At 39.5% G+C, this 18,643-nt stretch overlaps 1 protein-coding gene and 1 pseudogene across 1 annotated transcript in view; one reads left to right on the top strand and one right to left on the bottom strand.

Annotated features, from left to right (window-relative positions):
• Window positions 1-7,098: 7,098 nt before the first annotated feature.
• IIL1 (isopropyl malate isomerase large subunit 1) overlaps window positions 7,099-18,643 on the bottom strand; it is a 50,092-nt gene continuing 38,547 nt past the window's right edge. Inside the window, exon 15 of the mRNA XM_089150336.1 lies at window positions 7,099-8,107. Coding sequence (XP_089006462.1) covers window positions 7,967-8,107 — 141 coding nt within the window. The 3' untranslated portion in view covers window positions 7,099-7,966. The remainder of the gene's footprint in view (window positions 8,108-18,643) is intronic.
• On the top strand, window positions 8,705-10,550 carry LOC149022171 (VQ motif-containing protein 33-like; annotated as a pseudogene).

The following is an 18,643-nucleotide window of genomic DNA, read 5'->3' as shown; positions in this document are numbered from 1 at the left end:
CGGGGCTTGGTGTTTGGCTTTGAATCCTGAAGTTGATGATGATTCTTTGTGGCTGTCTTGATGAGATGGTTGTTGTTGGACTTGGAGTGCTCTCTATCTTGGTTTGAAGGCATTTCTACCTATTAGGTAAGTCACTTGACTTGTGTGCAAAACCCCTTTAGGATTGGATTTGATCGGCCTTCAATTCCCGTTTTGGATTTGTCCCCATTGGTCGACGATTGGTCGATCGGCCGCGACCAATCCACTCGACCATGAGTGCTGTCTTTGGCAATTAGGTTTTCTTGCTCTATTTAAGTCCAATCTCGAGTCCACTTCGTATTTGCTGCCTCCAAACTCTTGAACGAACCAAAGACCTCTCGCGTCATCTCCCTTGCATCCTTGGTGTTTTCTTGCGGATCTTCGTCAAACTCTTCCTTTGCATCAAAGGTATGTCTACTCTCTCTTCTTCTCCTCCATCTTTGTTTTTCTTTCCTTTTGAGTTGAGACGAGAAGAGATGCTGCATTCTCGTTGCAAACATCTCCGGACTTGTTCTCATGATCATCCTAAGGATTTGAGGCTAGAACAATGATCTTAACCATGATCATTGCAAGCTTTTGAAGGAATCATGATCAAACCATGATCTAATCTTGTTAAACTTCGATTTGAATTCGATCTCCTTGGATCTTCTATTTTGATCATATTAGTAGTTAATTACCGTGTTTTCTTTTCATAATCCATGATCTATCAATCTCTAGTTGTTCTCTTCTACCATACTATGTGTTCTTCATGAATCATGGTAGTTACATATATGGTAGGTTTTATTTCCTTATTTAGATTTATGCTTCTAAGCCTATTTCCTTGAAGATCTAAGTATGTGTTCATGATACCTTTACCTAAGCAATGATCCATCCTCCTATTGTTCTTGTCTTTGATTTCTATTTCAATTCTTCAAGATCCATGGTTGATCTAATTATGGTAACTTTTTGTTTCCTAATTTGGATCTTGATGGCTTGATTGGATTAGTGTTTTGAGGTCCCCTATATGTTAGAATACTACTGATGTAGTTTACCCTTGATTAGTACCCTTTTGAACCACCAAATTCGGATTTCATATCTTAAAACTCGTTTTTTTAGGCTATCGTTCGCATTGGTCTGGCGATCGGACTACACCAATCCACTCGACCAATGAGTTCAGCAACTCCGAATTGGTCGTGTTGGATGTTTTGGTATCTTTTCTGTTAGGGATCTTTCCTAATATGTTGTATATACTTGTTTAGGACCTTCTTCTCAAGTTTGCCAAGATCTTACTTGACTTCTTAGGATTCCTTTGGAGTTATAAAAGGTAAGGATGGTTATTTCCTTAATTACATAGATAGCATGAATCTAGTTTCTATATTTGAATATCATGGATATGTTTCCTAAATTAGATTCTTACAATGATATACTACTGTTGTATAACTTTGATTACGTAGCATTGCTTATTCATATTAAATTATTTCATGTATGATTTACTTACCAATTATATACAAGTGATTGTAATTATTGATTTCTTTCCATATATGAAGTTACCATATATGTGATGATATGAATTGATGCATGTGTATGCTTAAGTATGGTTTGGAAAGGAGAGGTGTCCTTTTGACACTTCGTCCTTGGACTACTACGGGAATATTATGGGATGTTTCCGGAGATGCCCTCTGGACACCTTCCTAAACCGTTGGATGACATATCTAGGATTGTCTAGTAGTGTTTGGCTAGGATGTCCTGTTATGTCGACCCTAATCGGAGGGGTATTGAGACCGAACACCCGTGGTAGCAATGGGGATTCATGGGCGCTTAAGACCGGTAACCAACCCGTGAGAGGACAGGAATCACATTGTGGGGGCCATTTATTGGTAGGGTTGCATATGATTAGACTTGGGCTCATGGGCGCTTAGACCGGTAACCAACCCGTGAGAGGCGTGAGAGCTTCCCGTTTACCATATGTGGATGATCAATAGGGTTGATGAGTCCGTAGTCGGGACTATGAGGACTCTAGTGTGAAGGATACCGGAAAGGATCGTCGGGACGAGGAATGGACGTATCTCGGATCCGACTTGATGTAACTAAGTAGAAGACTTGCATTTGGCTAGGTTTTACCCCGACATGCGCCGCTTATACCAAATGGTTGTGAGGGTGTGTTGACTTAACCCCCGCCATGGTTTGTCCCGAGGGATGAGGACCCATTACCATCGGCTGCTCAAGACCGGTGAAATGATCCGTGAGAGAATCCAAGATATCTTAAATGGTTGAGGATGTGAGCGGACCTTCCTAAAGAAGTCGGTGCTATGACTTAAAGCGTGTCCGCCAATAGAGACCAGCATACATAGAGTTAGATTCATTCATTCTTGCTTGTCTCATGTCATATTGCATTTATGTTTGTTCGAATCCTGCCATTTATGTTATTATGGTTTTAACGCTTCCGAGTTTCTTTGAAACTCATTCCTTTATTGTACTGTTTGTTAGACTATCCCGGTCCGGTCTATGCGGTCCCTATGAAGAAGCGCAGGCGAAGAGGCATATCTCCGGAAGGTGATTGCGGTTACCACAATTACTCAAGATCCCGCGAGTGGTTATGCTCCGACGTGCTTGTCCGCCATTGAGTGGGCGTCCTTGTGCCTTTATGAGATTTACACTTATAAGGATGTTGTCTATAAAGTGGAGAACAATTTAGTTACCCATGTCTTGCTGGGGTAGTTTGTCTAGTTTATTATCTTTTGGCTACTTTTCCGCTGGTTGTGTGGGATTTTGCCTCACTTTACTTATCTGTTTGATACTCTGATTATATTTATCTTTCTGATTTATTTATGATTCATTCTTTCCTTATTGGATCTATGGTTTATCTTCCGCACTTTTATTATGATTGTTCTGATTATGTTATTGTGATGTGGGGGCTGATCCTCGATACCGATCTTCGGGCTGTGGATCCACTCGGTGCCGATGGGCCGGGGGGGTGACAATAACCGTCCTTACCTCGAGTCGCGATGATGATAATCCAATAATCTCAAGAGAATGATCCAAAGATAGTATTAAGACCCTAGACAGACATAGATGAAAGATTAGAGAAGAAATCGGGAAAATCGGAGGTCAAATGGGTCAAAACAGCAAAAACAAAGTTCAACAGCATGCTTAGTTGATGCTCCTTGGTTGATGGGATCGACCAAGGAATAGTATCGGGCTGCAAGGTGTATTTTGGTGATTTGGTACGAAATCGGTCTTCCGGGGCTCAGATTGATCCGAAACTTGGAGGGATGATTAATAACAATATAAGGACACTATACAACAAGAATTAACACAATCTAATGGCCCAATTGAAAACCCTTAATTTGAAACCCTATGTTCTAAATACAAGAACATAGCATGAAGTGAAATCAAATGAAGAAGCAATGAAAATGGAGGGATTAGCTAGGGGAACTGATGGGGAATGGATTAGAATCATATGCTAGCATAGAAAATAGACTTAGCATGCTATACAATTCAGTTTAAGAGAAGAAATCATGTTGCAGTGAAGAGAATGATGGAAATGTATAGATAAGAATCGAAATGGGGAGCATAGCATCAATGGTTGAGAGAGGTTTAAGCAAATGAAAGGGGGAAACACATGAAGAGGTGTTTGCAAGGTTCCAGCACCAACTCCATGGTTACAACAGCAAGGAGAAGAAGAGGGTAGAGTAAAATAGAGAGCAAGGGAGAGAAATCATACCTTGGGGAAGAGATTTGAGAAGAGAGACTATGATTCTTGTAGAAGGTTATCACCCAAGCCAAGGAGGAGCCTAAGAGGAGTTTTCCTACGTTCCAAGAGAGTCCCAACAATATAATGGGGTGAAAACCACGAAGTCCCCTTTAAATGGAACCCAAAATGACCAAAAAACCCAAAATCCTCGGGCTTAAAAATGCAGCAGACTGCTTGGTTGATGGGATCGACCAAGCAGGGTTGGCCAGACATAGATCAATAACTTCGGACAGGGATTTGGAGGGCTATACGAGGTCAAATTGAGTAGGGTTTTCTCCTACAAGTCAATCAAAAAGTCTAGTTTCAGGAAATACCTTCGGATCGTGCACAGGAGTTCATTAGGTACTTCAAATAATTCAACCCTCTTCGATGCGCAGTTTCTTAACAGTCACTGACAATGCTTCCAAGTATGGAGCACTATCCTCAAAATCCGTGGGTTTCGGGTCAAACACCATGTCTTCCATAAAGAGGGCCCACAAGGACTTCTTCCTTCACCTCGGGACATTGGACCTACCCTAAGGAAAAGGTCGGACATGACCTCTTAAGGCTTTCAAAGATAGCAATATTGAAATCAAGGTCCGACTTCAAGGTCTAACATCAAACAAGTCTTTCTTCACCCAAAACAAATAGGGTGTCCTGGCTAGGTTTCGGCTGGATTTCATAATCATCCTCCTCCTCATGAATCTCATAAGCATCCTCATCCTCTTGTTTATCAACCTGTACCTCATCAACGGCATAAGCATCCTGATCACCCTTCTCACCTTGATCCACTACATCTAAGCTCTCTAGAGATGCTACATGTCCCTGAAGGCCCATCATGGAAATCAAACGCCTCCTGATGACCTCACCCAAACCGTGATCTAGTACCTCAGTGTCCTCCAAGCTGACATCGAAGTGACTAAAGATGCCAGTGAGAAGTCGCCCAAATGCAAGGTTCGTAAACCCTGGCTCTCTACTTGGTAGATCATGCCTATGTGAATGATGTAGGCCCAGTCTATGCAGTGGCCCACATAGAGGGAGAAAGTCACAAGAGCATGCATCATTGAAATCCTGTTATAATGACCACCCTTAGGCACTATGTTCCTGCCCCAATGCAAGCAAGGATGTGTGCGGATGGGGTCATGCCTGTAGCACTGCAAATGCGGTTACATCTCTTGGCATCCAATTGTATTGAGGAAATAGCATGGAGCTCAAAAGGCAAGAGATAATAGCTCTCCTCTATGGCAGAAGGGACCCACCAACGCTAGTCCAGAATGTATGGCACGCAAAGAATACATGCAAGAACTCGAGTAGAGAAGCGGATGGGAGTCTCTTGTACTCTCGTGGATACCACTAGACAACAGTTGCTCTGTCCATCCTCCTCCAACTTGTAGGTCAGGTTGCTGAAACATACCTAACTAACTCAGGATAGACCGGCTTATCAATGTACAACAAACTCTCTCAATCTAAGAAGAAAGTGTGTTATAAGTACTCTGCATGTGGTGAATTGAAGAGGTCGGGACGCCCTACACCTTGTCCTGGAACTGATGCATACCCCCTATCGTGCATAGGTCCATGGAATCCTCCTTTGTGTGCCATAGAAGTGACCCTAGTAGGTAAGAAGAAGAAGAAGAAGAAGAAGATTAGTAGAGAAGAAAATTAAGCAAAATACCTCATTTTGGAGAAGAGGAAGTGTAGTAATTTTTGGAGAAAATTTGCAAATTTGATGCAAGAAGCATGTGGGGAGTTTGAGAACATGTTTTGGAACAATTTTGATGCATAAGAGTTGGTTTCAAGCAAAAACCCTAGTGCATTTCAGTTTTGAGAAAAATTTCATCAAAAGAGTACCCAATCTCGAGATGAATAGTGAAAAATCCACAAAGAATGTAAGAAGTTATTAAAGGGACAATGTTGGTGGTTCAAATTAGTTGGGAAGTGAAGAAAAACATTCTTATACATGATTCCAACACACACCCTAGCTAATTTCATGGTTTGAAACAAAATGCATATGAATTTGAGTTGATCCAAAGTGAACTATCAAGAATGCGTCGTTGAGCATTGTTGAAGTGCAAGCCCCGAAATCACTCTAGGAAACAAGTGGAATGTTTTCTCCTAAACTAGGAAGTAGGGTGAAAATGGAAGTGAAAAGAATGAAGTTGGTGGGCCCTTTATAAGCCTCAGTTTCCACGCATAGGGTCCTAGTCGCCCCAGGCGACCCATCCATGCGATCACATCCCCTAGAAATCCAGATTTGTGATTTTTGGGGAATTTGGGGATTTTTGCTGCATATGAATGCCTATTTGTTGACTTGTGATGATGAATGAGATACTGTATGGATGCATAAATTTTCAATTGGAGTTTCTAACAAGTAAATTGAGTGGTTTGCCTTGGTCTTGGTATTTTAGGATGGTGAAACTAAGAAACCAGAATGTGGGAAATGGTTAGAAAGCAAATGGTATCAATAACAATGGAGTTCCTTCTCCTACTACTGCTGGGAATGTGAATAACCAGTAGCCCCTCCAGTTGCTCCTTAGGTTGTGACTGTGCAGGATATTCTAAATATAATGGGAAAATATGATGCAACAGTAGAACAACCAGTTTAATCAAATGATGAATGGGTTCATGACTATGCATAATACCAACTGTGCTGCCCAAGTGAACCCTAATAGGACTGACACATCTGTTGCAGGTGGGAATGCAGTCATACCTCACACCAAGATGATGGAAAACTTCATGAAACTTCAGGTGCCAAACTTCGCTGATGCAACCAAGGATACTCAGTTTCTTAATAAGTGGTTACGGGAAATGGAGAAGGCTTTTTGAAATTTGCAATGTTCGAAAGCTCAGAATATCATCTTTATAGAGCAAAAGCTTCAGCATAAAGCAGATGCATGGTGGAACGCAACTCAGCCAGTTTTAGAGGCCTTGCATAATGGTATCATTACTTGGGATGTGTTCAAATATGCATTTTGTAATAACTACTTCTCAGAAGCGATGAAGGATGTCAAGTTAGAGTCTCTTACCTAGGCTTGAGGTCTTTCCAACTCCATCTTCTATGAGCTATTATTCCACATTCCCAGTCCATCTAGTTCGTGTCAGATCTTTTACTGAAATTCAGCAAAGTAATGGATCATTCATCTACACCATCTGTATCTATGGATTCTAATCATAATCCAATGGTATCTATCTAGATGGCCCACAATTTTCTTCCACTAGCACCTCAGGTTCTTCAACCTACAATATGGTTTTCGAGTTAGGGTCCAAAGGGATTTCACACCACCACCACCCCACCTTCATTTAAAGTCCAACAGATTGATATCTAAACCAAATTTTTCCTCTATCTTCTTGCTTAGAACCCTAAAAACTTCTGCAGGTACAACAAAGTGGCCGCTGTGACTATGATGGTGTCTCACTTTCTTGTGAAACCTCTCATCATGGATTCCTTGAATGTGAATTAAGGTTAGAGATGAGAGAAATCGATCTTGGTTTAATTTTTGATTCTTTTGTCGAATGCAAAGGAGAGATGTCTGATTATCTGTTTTCTATCCCATTTAGATGGTTGATGGCTGTTTTTAAGGCATAATTGGACGTGATCGTCATGTTTGATTATCTTTGTTTCTCGTCTCTAAAATCACTGAGATAATAAAGTTTCACGCTTCTGCGTCTGACAAATTTCTTGGTGATCACAAGAGTATGTGTTGAATCTTCTGAATCTGAGTCTAGCAAGGCACCCTATGAAGTTGAAGATCGATTGGACTATCCTTGCCTTTCAGAACCTTCCATCCATGTCTGAGTAACAAGAGATGTATAGTTTCTTCAACTCGTAGAGCACCCAGATACTATAAACAAATATTAAAAACTACCTTCATCTGATACTTAAAAATATATAAAACATACCTACAGTATCAACAGTGTAACCCACACAATGAGCTTTTATCAATATAACCCTAAAGAGGTAACAATCAGTGTTAACTGAGATGTTGCTGCACTGTTGGTACATACATGCTACTCGTGGGTTGACGGCAAGGAAACATGCAGAGGCAGCTCATGTTGGTGTGCTAAGAGAATGAGTCGCCAAAGCCTCTGCTGTCAAAATTCTTGCCACTGCTCGTGACAAGCAGAAGAGAACACAACCAAGCTCTCAATTATTGATTGTTAGAACATACATCTCATCACTCTGCAATATAACTACTACACAATAACGTTAACATACATAACAACTGGTCTGAGGTGGTTTTACTGCAAAAACTCCCTTGGATCAGTGACAAAACCAGTCAAAGCAGATGCTGCTGCTGTATAAGGTGAAGCCAGATATATTTGCCCTTCCTTGTGCCCCATTCGACCCGGGAAGTTCCTGTTTGTGGTTGAGACACACACCTGTGAAGTGCAATTGCCCAGAAAGGTTAAAATCAAGTGTATTAGCAGAACAATTTCAATTTCTTCACTAATTATCCATTGGTTACCAGGATGTAAGTATACCACCACCGGATCTAACCTGTATAACTTTAGGACATATAAAAATGATCAACACAGCCAACTTAATCAATCAGAACTAGGGATTTCAAAAATAGTAGAACTAGAAAACTATCAGGAAGTAGCTAAGGTTTTGACATATCCTTGTTCTGTAATCAATTTAAAAATTTCTTGTAATATACCACAAGACTATCCATTAGCCCAGTACTATTGCTCAATTAAGAAGACTTATCCATTAGCCCACCAGTATTGCTCAATTAGTAGTTCAGTTCTACATAACCTACTCTGTCTTTCTCATGTACTAATTTACCCTCCGAAATGAAAACGAAAAAGTATGCCAGACAAATAAATGTAACAAAGAAAACGACCATTTTAGCTTTTCTTCTTTTGGGTTGTTCCTGTGGCCTACTTCCATAAAAACAGATTTTCAGTCACTACTAACACATGATGGTTAACTTTAAACTTGCAACCCTTGCTTCACATGGATGCAAAATATACACAATGGAGAACCCATCTGATACAGTGAGACCTGTGGTTTTTAGAGGTTGGAGCAAATAGATCACCAAAATATGCTTGCTTTATTAGGCAAATCTAGGGAGAGGTTCTAAATATGTTGGGCCATTGATGTTCGATCCCATTGATTCTCAATGTAACAAGTCAATTTTAGAGATCAAAAGTATTGAGTAATTGGGTTGCTCATCGCATTAGCTAGTTTTTTACTTAGTTTATTACAAGGTATTATGGGTTAGTTCAATAGAACCACTTTTATGCAGTTCAATTTTGGTTTACAAGTAATTCTTAATAAGTGTTCTGGAGCCAGATTAGGATTCTCCAACCCAGTCTTATATTGACTTGTTTCCTTTGTTATTTCACTCTCCTAATCAGTGTAGGCAACCTAGTAGGTCAAGAATTAGATTGGGCTTAGTATATGAGTCTTCTTTTGAGTTATTTTATAAGGTTTATAATGGAAGCAAGCACTGAAGACCAAATTTTGATTAATCAATAGATTTTTGCTGCTCATCTCTTCTTCTCCAGCTAACATTTTGTCTTGTATTTAATTAATGCTGATGGGGTTGGTGTTTATCCAATCAACACCTTCCGGTGTGAAGCCCATCTTTTGAACCTGTCATTCAAGTCTAGTTAGAGGTTCAATTTAGTAAGTTCTTCACTAAAACAAGCTGCAGCCATCAAAATTCTGCAACATGAGTTTGATTCACCCCAGCCCTAAACTCTTTTCTCCAAATCCTCTACCACCAAAACCTACCATTTCTTCCCATCTTTAAATATCACTCCATACCCAAAAATCCCCAGTCCCCACAAGAAAAATCAGCTCATATTTGGATCGAATTTCCTTCTCACCTTCAGGAAAACACAATATGAACCCCTGCCTCAGTTTCCCATCCTGAACTCAAGATTCCATCATTATTCCTTTTTAGGATCCAGAAGCATACCCACCCTTATTGTCAAATTCATTCCAGCATTCTTCCAACATCAAGACCTAACCAGAGCTTTATTAATAGACTCCCCTAAATCAACTTGACCACAGCTATCAAGCTAATCTAAGGCAGCAAGAGGATGTCCAGATTCTCTACCCACGAGGGTAGAAGATTGTGCTCCCCCTACATCTCATAACACATGAATCCAGTTAACAGACTCCAGCATACACCATACAGGTTAGGTTTTTTTAAATGTATTATTTTCTAAATTGTATGTTTCTCATTTTCTTCCCGCCAACTCTCCATCTCCTTTTTCTTCTCTCTTTAGTGTTAGCCATGAGTAACGATTGCAACAACAGTGTTGACATCAACCACTTCCGCTCAAGCAGGCAGACACGATTTCAAGAGCTCGTGCAGAAACTTATTGGCGCTGGTATGATTTGCAAGAAAAGCTCCCGATAACATTTCCAACAAGTTTCTCTTCAAAATCATCACCTTCTGGGAAAGCCGTAGGTCCTCAGAGGTCAACTTTCGAGCTTCAAGAGAGGAGTCAGAACATGAGGAAATTCGAAATCCAAGTCAGCCTCACTTCACTTTGAAGCCCACCTTACTCGCCTCGACAAATCCAAAACCAAACTCAACCGGCTGTTTCTCCAGTTCTGCGTCGGCAGACCCTGATTGACTCCTACACTTCAAACCCTCCTCAGTGCTCTTGTTCGGATAGTCAGTCTCCATCTTCACCGGCAGTTGGGGAGGAAGAGAAGGATTGCGGAGAAAGGGTTCTATTTGCATTCATCACGCTTGAGCACTCCAAGGAGTTCAGACTGACTGCAGTTTGGGTGAGGGAACGCGCCTACCATGGAAGAGGAAACGAAAGAGAGATGATCAGAAACAGCAACCTTTCTCCTCATCTTCCCCATCTCCCACTCTGCTCTACATAGATGATGAAATTTTAATGGCGATTTCTCAGTCCTCTTTGATCTTGTCAAAAATCTAACTTTTCTTTGTTAAGCCTCCAAATAATTTCTACAAGTTCCTTGATTCCTTCTCAAAAGGAATTCACTGGTATACCTTCGGGCCATGTGGATATCGAGAGAGAGAGAGAAAGAGAGGAATCCCCACATTTAACACCAGATTCTCAACACCTACTGCCATTCAATGTCTCAATATTATTTTTCAGCTACGACTGGTACTCTCATGTTCCTACAACTTCCTGCGGTCTTAGCAATGCTGATGCAGCACTGCTGCTAGTGCATTGAATTGTTTGAATCTTGAACATGATCTGAATCCTACATTGCTTATAAATTTCTAATTTGAAGAGACTGGCTTCTTCATGTTTTCTGCACTTGTTAATTTGGTTGAACAAAAGTCGTTGATGTCAAGACTGTTGTGCAATCGTTAGTCCAGCAGCACTAGCTAGCACCGAAGAGGAGAGGGACAGAAGAAAAAACAATTTTAAAAAGAACAGAGTTTTTGCAGGCACTCACTTAAGTGGGCCTATAATTCCTAACTGCCCACTTAAGTGGGCCAAATTGCACAGCACCCACTTTTCACTTCTTTAAAATTGCAAGTTGCCCACGGATGACTTTTCTGTTAGTTTGAAACTTAAATGACCATCTTGTCCATAATGTGTTGGTACATTTACTTTTTGTCTTTTATATTTAAGGATTTTAAGTTTCTAAATTTACAAAAAGAAGCCCCTGCTGTTGCCAGAAATCGAACCAGAGTTGAGAAACCATACTAGCTTCTTCCCCTGCTTCTACTGCAATTCACTTTCCAAAGAGCCCTTCTACTGCCGCCGAAGCAACCAAGTGGGAGGAAGAAATAAATTTTCCATTTCCGGAAAAATCTGGGAATGCTACTTGCCCTAATTGCCAAACCAGACTCTGCAATAGCAACACTAATATCACCCTCCACAAGCTGAATACGTTGCATGTTTTTAGGTCATGGCCTGTACGACAATACAACAGAGATAAATGGCATTATTGTGTGTTCAAGTCTTGGGTTTTCGATTTCTGTTTAATTGGAAGAATGGATTGGATAAAGGACCAGCACCTCCGGCGCCAGCTGTTACCAATATGCAAGAATCAGATTCGACCAGAGAAGATCGGCATATTCGAGGGGGACAAATGACCTATGCAGAGATCCAAAGCAAGATTCAGGAGCTTTAGAGATTGCAGTTCACTAACCAAGAGCAACAACCAGTGTTCCGGAGTAAAAGCAATGAGAATCTTCATAGGGCATATGCCGGTGAATACTACGTCAACCAATTCCTGAGAAGTCGGCTCCACAGCCAGCACCAGTTCCGGCGGCTCAGGTAGTCTCTGATTGTTATAGATAAATTCTATGAGGAATTTAACTGAGGAGAGTGAATAGGTCACTCTAGCATTGTAAATGTTGTGGGCATAACAATTTTTGGTGACGGCAGGGGAGGGGCAACAATTTCCAGCAACGGCAAGTGGGAGAAATTGCAACCTTTGAAATTGAGTAAGAGTCAGGGGCTTCTTTTTGTAAATTTAGAAACTTAAAATCCTCAAATATAAAAGACAAAAATTATATTTACCAATACATTACGGGCAAAATGGTCATTTTAGTTTCAAACTAACAGAAAAGTTAATCATGGTTGACTTGCAATTTCACAAAAAGTGCAAAGTGGGCACCGTGCAATTCAGCCCAACTTAAATGGGCAGCCAGGAATTATAAGCCCACTTAAGTGGCCGCCCTGCTAAAAACTCAAGAGAATAAGAAAATTTCTAACTCATCTCTGTTTGGTTCCATTAATTAGGTACACATGTCATCATATGAGATGTTGGGGGGAGCACAATCATATACCCTGGCAGGTAGAGGATCTAGACTCAACAAAAAGGTGCCTAAGCACTTAGGGACTAAGGCTCCCAACTGTTAGTATTTATTTCTCCTCTAACATTATTTAGTATGTTACAGTATATACCTTGTATCAACAAAAATCAACACCAAACCAAGTCAATGCATCAAAATTCAGTATAAGCACATGAAATAATAAAAAATAACACAAAACTGCAAGATAGTAGAATTGAACAAGCAAGCCATTAGAAGTTTGCAACAATAGTAGGTTTATTCTTTTCCTGGAATATATGTAGAACCTGGGTAGAACTGAACCAGCATAATTAGGTCTACTGGACCAAATCAAATCAGCCAAGCAGGTTTTCAATGGGGCCAAAAAGAGACAAAAACACTGTTCATGTGACAGTAACGTTAACAGTGTCACAGCGTTATTTTTCCTTTGTGTGAGTGATACTACAATATCTTGTAGCACCCAAGACCAGATCAAATGAAACCTTTTAGATGCGGAGGATATTGTACTTAGATTCTCCTTTAGTATTCATGCATCCGGCAAGCCAGTTTCTACTTTGTTACTGCTGAGAACGAAGACTAACAAACAACAACAACAATAAGCCTTGTCCCAACTAAATGGGGTTGACTACATGGATTCTTGCCTTCCAATCAGTTTTATTTGAGGTCATGCTAGACACAAGGCCTAAGCTATGCATATCATTTCTCACTCCTCTTAGGGTTATCTTATATCTACCCCTAGCTCTTCTAGTCCCCCCCCCCTCTGTGTTGAAAGGGGGGGCCCCACCCACCCCCCCCCCCCCTTTTTTTTTTTTTTTTGTGTTTTTTTCCAACAACCCCCCCCCCCCCCCCCCCCCCCCCCCCCCCCCCTAATTGGGGTGGCCCCCTTGGGTTCTCGCCTTCCCATCAGTTTTATTTGAGGTCATGCTAGACACAAGGCCTAAGCTATGCATATCATTTCTCACTCCTCTTAGGGTTATCTTATATCTACCCCTAGCTCTTCTAGTCCCTTCAATCTGGATTAGAATGAAGGCTAACAAAACTCAGCAAATCCCAGTTTCTTAGTATTTTAGGAGTTTTTAAATTCTGTTGAGCAAACCTTTGCTATATAAACATGTAACTGCCTGTTCTAAGTCTCTGCATAAACAGAAGAAGAATTCATAAGATCTCCCTTTTTTGACTGAATCAGAATCTGGGTTGAGATTAAAAAGAAAATCAGAAAGAAAACTTGGTCGAGATCTTGAACCAAGATTTTAGTTTGTCCGAGATTTCAACCAAACCAGTATATAAAAGGTGCTCTATCCTGACTAGTCAAAATAAATCGACATATATGAATCAAGCTTCAAAATTTTGTACCTAGTTTTTCTAAGCACATATTGGCGAACTGAAAATTGCAATCATGCTTTCAAAACAGCGAACCATATCCATAGGGTCTCAACTTGTACCTTTGGATAAAAATCTGAACTTTGAAAATGTCTATTGTATAAATAAACTTGTTGCACATTAATATATGAGTTAATGGGCTTTGCATGAGTATATCATGGCACTTACATCAGCATAACAGTTTCCAACTTGGGGTGTGAAATAAAGCTTTCATTTATACCTCCTTTTCAAAGCCAATAGACAACATATATCCCTCAGAGATGGAACATCAAGTTCAAAAAGAAAAACATCTCACCAGCATGGTCTCAGCATAACTCATTATTTTTAAGAGCGCGAGGAAAGCCCTAGAGCTCGAGTACTTAACCATGCTTGCATGAGTGATAAAGACTAGGGCCTACTATGAGATCTAAACACAGGATTTACAGAACCTTGTTGTCAACTACTAAATCCTAGTGCTGAAGCAGCGTTGCCGTGAGGGCTAAATCCGACAATCCTTAACCTTTTTCTCTTGTTCAAAATTTGTTGAAGTTGCTCCTGAACTACAGCTGCTATTGAGACTATCAAACTGAAGATATTTCACTCCCAATCTACTGATATAGGCCTACTGCTGCTCCTCCAATTGAACATGGTACGTGACTGGAAATTTGGTTGATTGAACCCTCCTTTTACCCATCCATCCCACAAACCCAGCAGGGTTTACTAGCCCTCCATTCAAACTCACTTCCCCCATCATTCATCCCATCCATCCACTCCATCGCCTTCTTCCTCCATTAGTCCTAAACTATCTATTTTCAGTCCACCTCTATATCTGAGAATCCATCCATCAAATTTACATCGAGTTTGCAGCATTGCATGCTCTCACTTGGGGCTCCTTCAATCCAACTTTGGAAGCAATCACCCAGTCAGTTTCTGTGACAGCTCAAAGATTTCTATTTCTGGACTAGGTTTCTATTTTGGTGACTACGGCCACAACTCCCAACCCCAAACATTGGAATATAAGTGAAATTTGCAACCATCTGGCATTATCCATCATTCAGTCCATTATTCCACCAATTTGTCATGTTATTCTTCCATCAATCCAAACTTTTGTATTTTCAATCCAACTCCACAAGGCAAATCTATCACCAAATTGAGCCTCTTTCCTTCGGAATAATTTAGGACTAGATCTTTGGCCTTTGATTTAATGGGTTTGTAATTAGCCGATTCAAGGGCTAGAAAGTAGGAAAAGTGGATTTATTTCATTAGTCATTTTAAAGTTCTATTTTAGATCTAGTTCCTTTATTGTTTTACTTCCGTAGTCCGTAAGGGGGACCTAATAGGTTTAAGGACTGGGTTAGGGCTTTCCTTACAGAAATATAATTTGGACCTAGTATCTACTATTGAGTTTGAAATCATGCCAGCCAATGTGGCTATATATTGTAAAATGGCACGTGCAAATGCACGTATTTTGTATTGTTCAAATCATAGAACAAAATTTGGTCGAAACTTACACCATTTTAGGAACCTCAAAAAGAAAAACTAGGGGACTGAAAAAATCCCAAGTTTCGATCGAAACCGTCGAAATTTCGTCGAAACTTGTCGAAACCTTGAAACCTGGTTCAACCCAGTTGGTTCATGAGAAAAAAAATTCCCAAATTTCATGGGAAACATGGAAAATTTCGTGAGAAACCTGGGAAATTTCATGGGAACTTGGAAAATTTCGTAGAAACTTGATACTTTTTCCTGCAAGTTTCATAACTTCCACAAATTTTCGCTTTTTTTGTTTCTTTCATGTTTCCCCAAATACCCCCTCCCCATCAGAACTTCCCTATCCAAATTGTGTATTCCCTCAGATTGGTTATCTTAGGCATGTTGATGACTCGACTTATAAAGTTGCAATTGTCGATTACCTTGACAACCATAGGCATAAAATGTCATGGGATGTCTATGTTCGTTGGTTGGAGGAGGAGAGGATGTTACAGGTATAGTACTACTCAACTCACAGATCCACAAAGACACTCCTCTTGGCACTGAGTTGTACTTTTCTTTTATTGTCAGTTACTTTGTATTTGATGTTTTGAAGTTAGAAATTATATATTGAATCTTATGTACTTAAGTAGTTAAGTTTATAGTGTACTTCTCGGACAACTCTACATTGATGTTATGTATATTGAATGACATATCTACATTGATTTTTTAGCAAAATGCATGTGCTAATGTATTCTTTATACTCTAATTAGCTTAAATGCAGAGCCTCACCCTAAAACACTTTCTAAAACATGTCGAAACTTGCACGAAAATTCCTAATTTTTCTCAAAATTTCCTAGTTTCCCATTTTCACCCGGTCAAAACTTGAGTTTCCCTCGATTTTTTTTTTATGCTTCAAATATAGGTTTTAAATTTTGGGTTTCAATATGTTATTAGTGAGGGTTTCTTTCCGGAAAAGTCGTATAAGAGGGGATTCCATGAAATTAGTCTATCTTTTCAACATATTGACAAATGAATTTATTAAGACTTGGGAGTCATCCAGTACTCCAATGTAATAAAAATCATGAATGTTAACAAAATTAATTCACAAATAATTGCAATCATCTAATGATGGTTCGTAATCATGACTTTCAGAATTTTAATTTTTAACCCACACAAGGAGAGGAAAATGTGTGTATGTGTGTGCATGTATGATTTATTTTATAAGTTAAACCATGTATAAGAGAGAGGAAAGAGTGGGTGGATGGGATTTTTTTAAGGTAAAAATTAAACCACATTAAGGGAGAGGGGACAGTTTGTGAGGAATTTTTTTTATTTTATTTTAAATAAGAGCATGAGAATTTTTTATTTAATTAAGAGTGTCTGGGATTGTATGCTCCTAATTGCAATGCTTAAAAGGAAGAATCCATTGGTTGGTTTTCAGGATACTATTACTACGAAATAATTTAATTTTAAACCATGATTTAAGGAGATGTAATTATCATCATTATTATAAATTTTGGAATGAGAAAATGCAATTAACATGATGTATTATTGAATATAGAAATGTAAGATTACATTTGTGGACGTCAAATAGTCATATGTGCAAAGTTAATGACAGGATTTTTAAGGAAATGGAAATATAGCCATGTTCTTTGAAATTAAGCTTTTATATATAATAATTGCTCAAGTGAGACATAGTATTAATGAATTGAATTTTAGGTTTTGCTTCCTGCTCCGTTGAGGTAGAATGGCATAGCATTGTACCTCTCTCTAAAACGATTTTCTCCATTTATTTGCTGGAAATTTCTACAAGATCAAGGTCTTCATCAAGCATTCCATCTAGCGTTCTTCAAATCAGCAGTAGGTTGAACCACCCCATTCCCAAGACCCCAAACCCTATTTTCCTTTTCCTATTCTTGTTTCCCAAAAACCCTAGCCACTAAAACCTAGCTCCAACCAAAACCAACCATTAGAATCCATCAGACATCCATCCCACAGCCTCCCATCAAGAGTAAGCATCAAATTACCATCTAAGACCTAAGGATTTAAACCCCCTTTCTTGGATTTTAATTCTCCCAAAAAAACCCAAAATTCAAACTTAGGTCTCAACCAATCTAATCGTTAGAAACGTTTTAGGTCTCAACCAATCTAATCATTAGAAACGTCCCAAACTGTAGGGATCATCCCATATATCACTAGCTAAGTTTTCTCATTTTCCATCTCAAATTCAACCACTAACCTATGTTCTTGTGTACCCCAAAATCCCGAAACCCTAAAAAACCCTAATCTTTTGAATTGAGATCCTGGAAAACTAGCCCCTGGTTGATCTTATTAAATCTAGGGCTACATCACTCAATATCTGAGAATCCAGCCATCATGTTCACTTCAAATTTGCAGCATAATATCATATCACTTGGGGCTCCTTTAATCGAAGTTTGAGAGCAATCAGCCAGTCGATTTGTGCCACAAGCCCGAAGGTTTCCATTTCTGAACAACGTTTTTATTTTGGAGACTAAGACCAGAAGTATCAATCCAACTGCAGAAATAAGGCAAAACCTGCAACAGTTTTTCTCCTAATACAAGGTTCCTTTAAATTACTAATTTTGTTCCCTGTTTCTAATTTCTGATATTAGTGGATTAATTGCAGCTTAGCAACCTCTAGTCTTGGAGACATCAGGAATTGGCCATTGTCATGATATACCAAGTCTCACATTGTGTTATGCTATTCTAATAAAATATGATCCTCCAACCTAAAAGTAATAAAGTGCTTCAATATAGAGACACGTTCTTATCTTTATGAAGTTTCATTAGTCAAATGATTCTAATTTTACATGAGACTGCAAAAGATGAAACACAAAACCAGCTTTCCAACTAATCCAAGATTACTTAAATCTGACTCATATCAAAGGAGTTACATTCCACTCAAAACTTTTTTTTGGTGTACGTGAATCTCTCTCTTGTCCCTCCCCCCCCCCCCAAACCAAAAAAAAAAAAAAAAACTCTCTTCCTAAATCAGACTATTTGTGTTAATGAGCACAAAACTAGTTTTCCAACAAGACTTATATCAAAGGAATTATGTTCTAGTCAAACTTTATTTGGTGTATCTGAATCTCTCCTTCCACTCTATGCCCTCCCTTGCAACATTCTCATCCCACTTCTACCTCTCACCTTAAAATTTAATGATTAACTGATGACTCAACTAGGAGAGTTTGGCATCCACAAATTACATGTATAGTGAGATCCAACATGTTGTTGGGACCTACATTTGTACCAGTGACCAAATTTGATTTCAAAGCTTCAGACCCAACCAGCGGGGGGGGGGAAAAAAGGGCCCCCCCGC

This window comes from Hakea prostrata, chromosome 3 (genome assembly GCF_041222555.1).
Source record: "Hakea prostrata isolate BN-2017 chromosome 3, UWA_Hpros_2, whole genome shotgun sequence".
Taxonomy (NCBI): Eukaryota; Viridiplantae; Streptophyta; class Magnoliopsida; order Proteales; family Proteaceae; genus Hakea; species Hakea prostrata.
The sequence above is the reverse complement of the archived record's forward strand: the minus strand, read 5'-3'. Positions and strand labels throughout refer to the sequence as shown.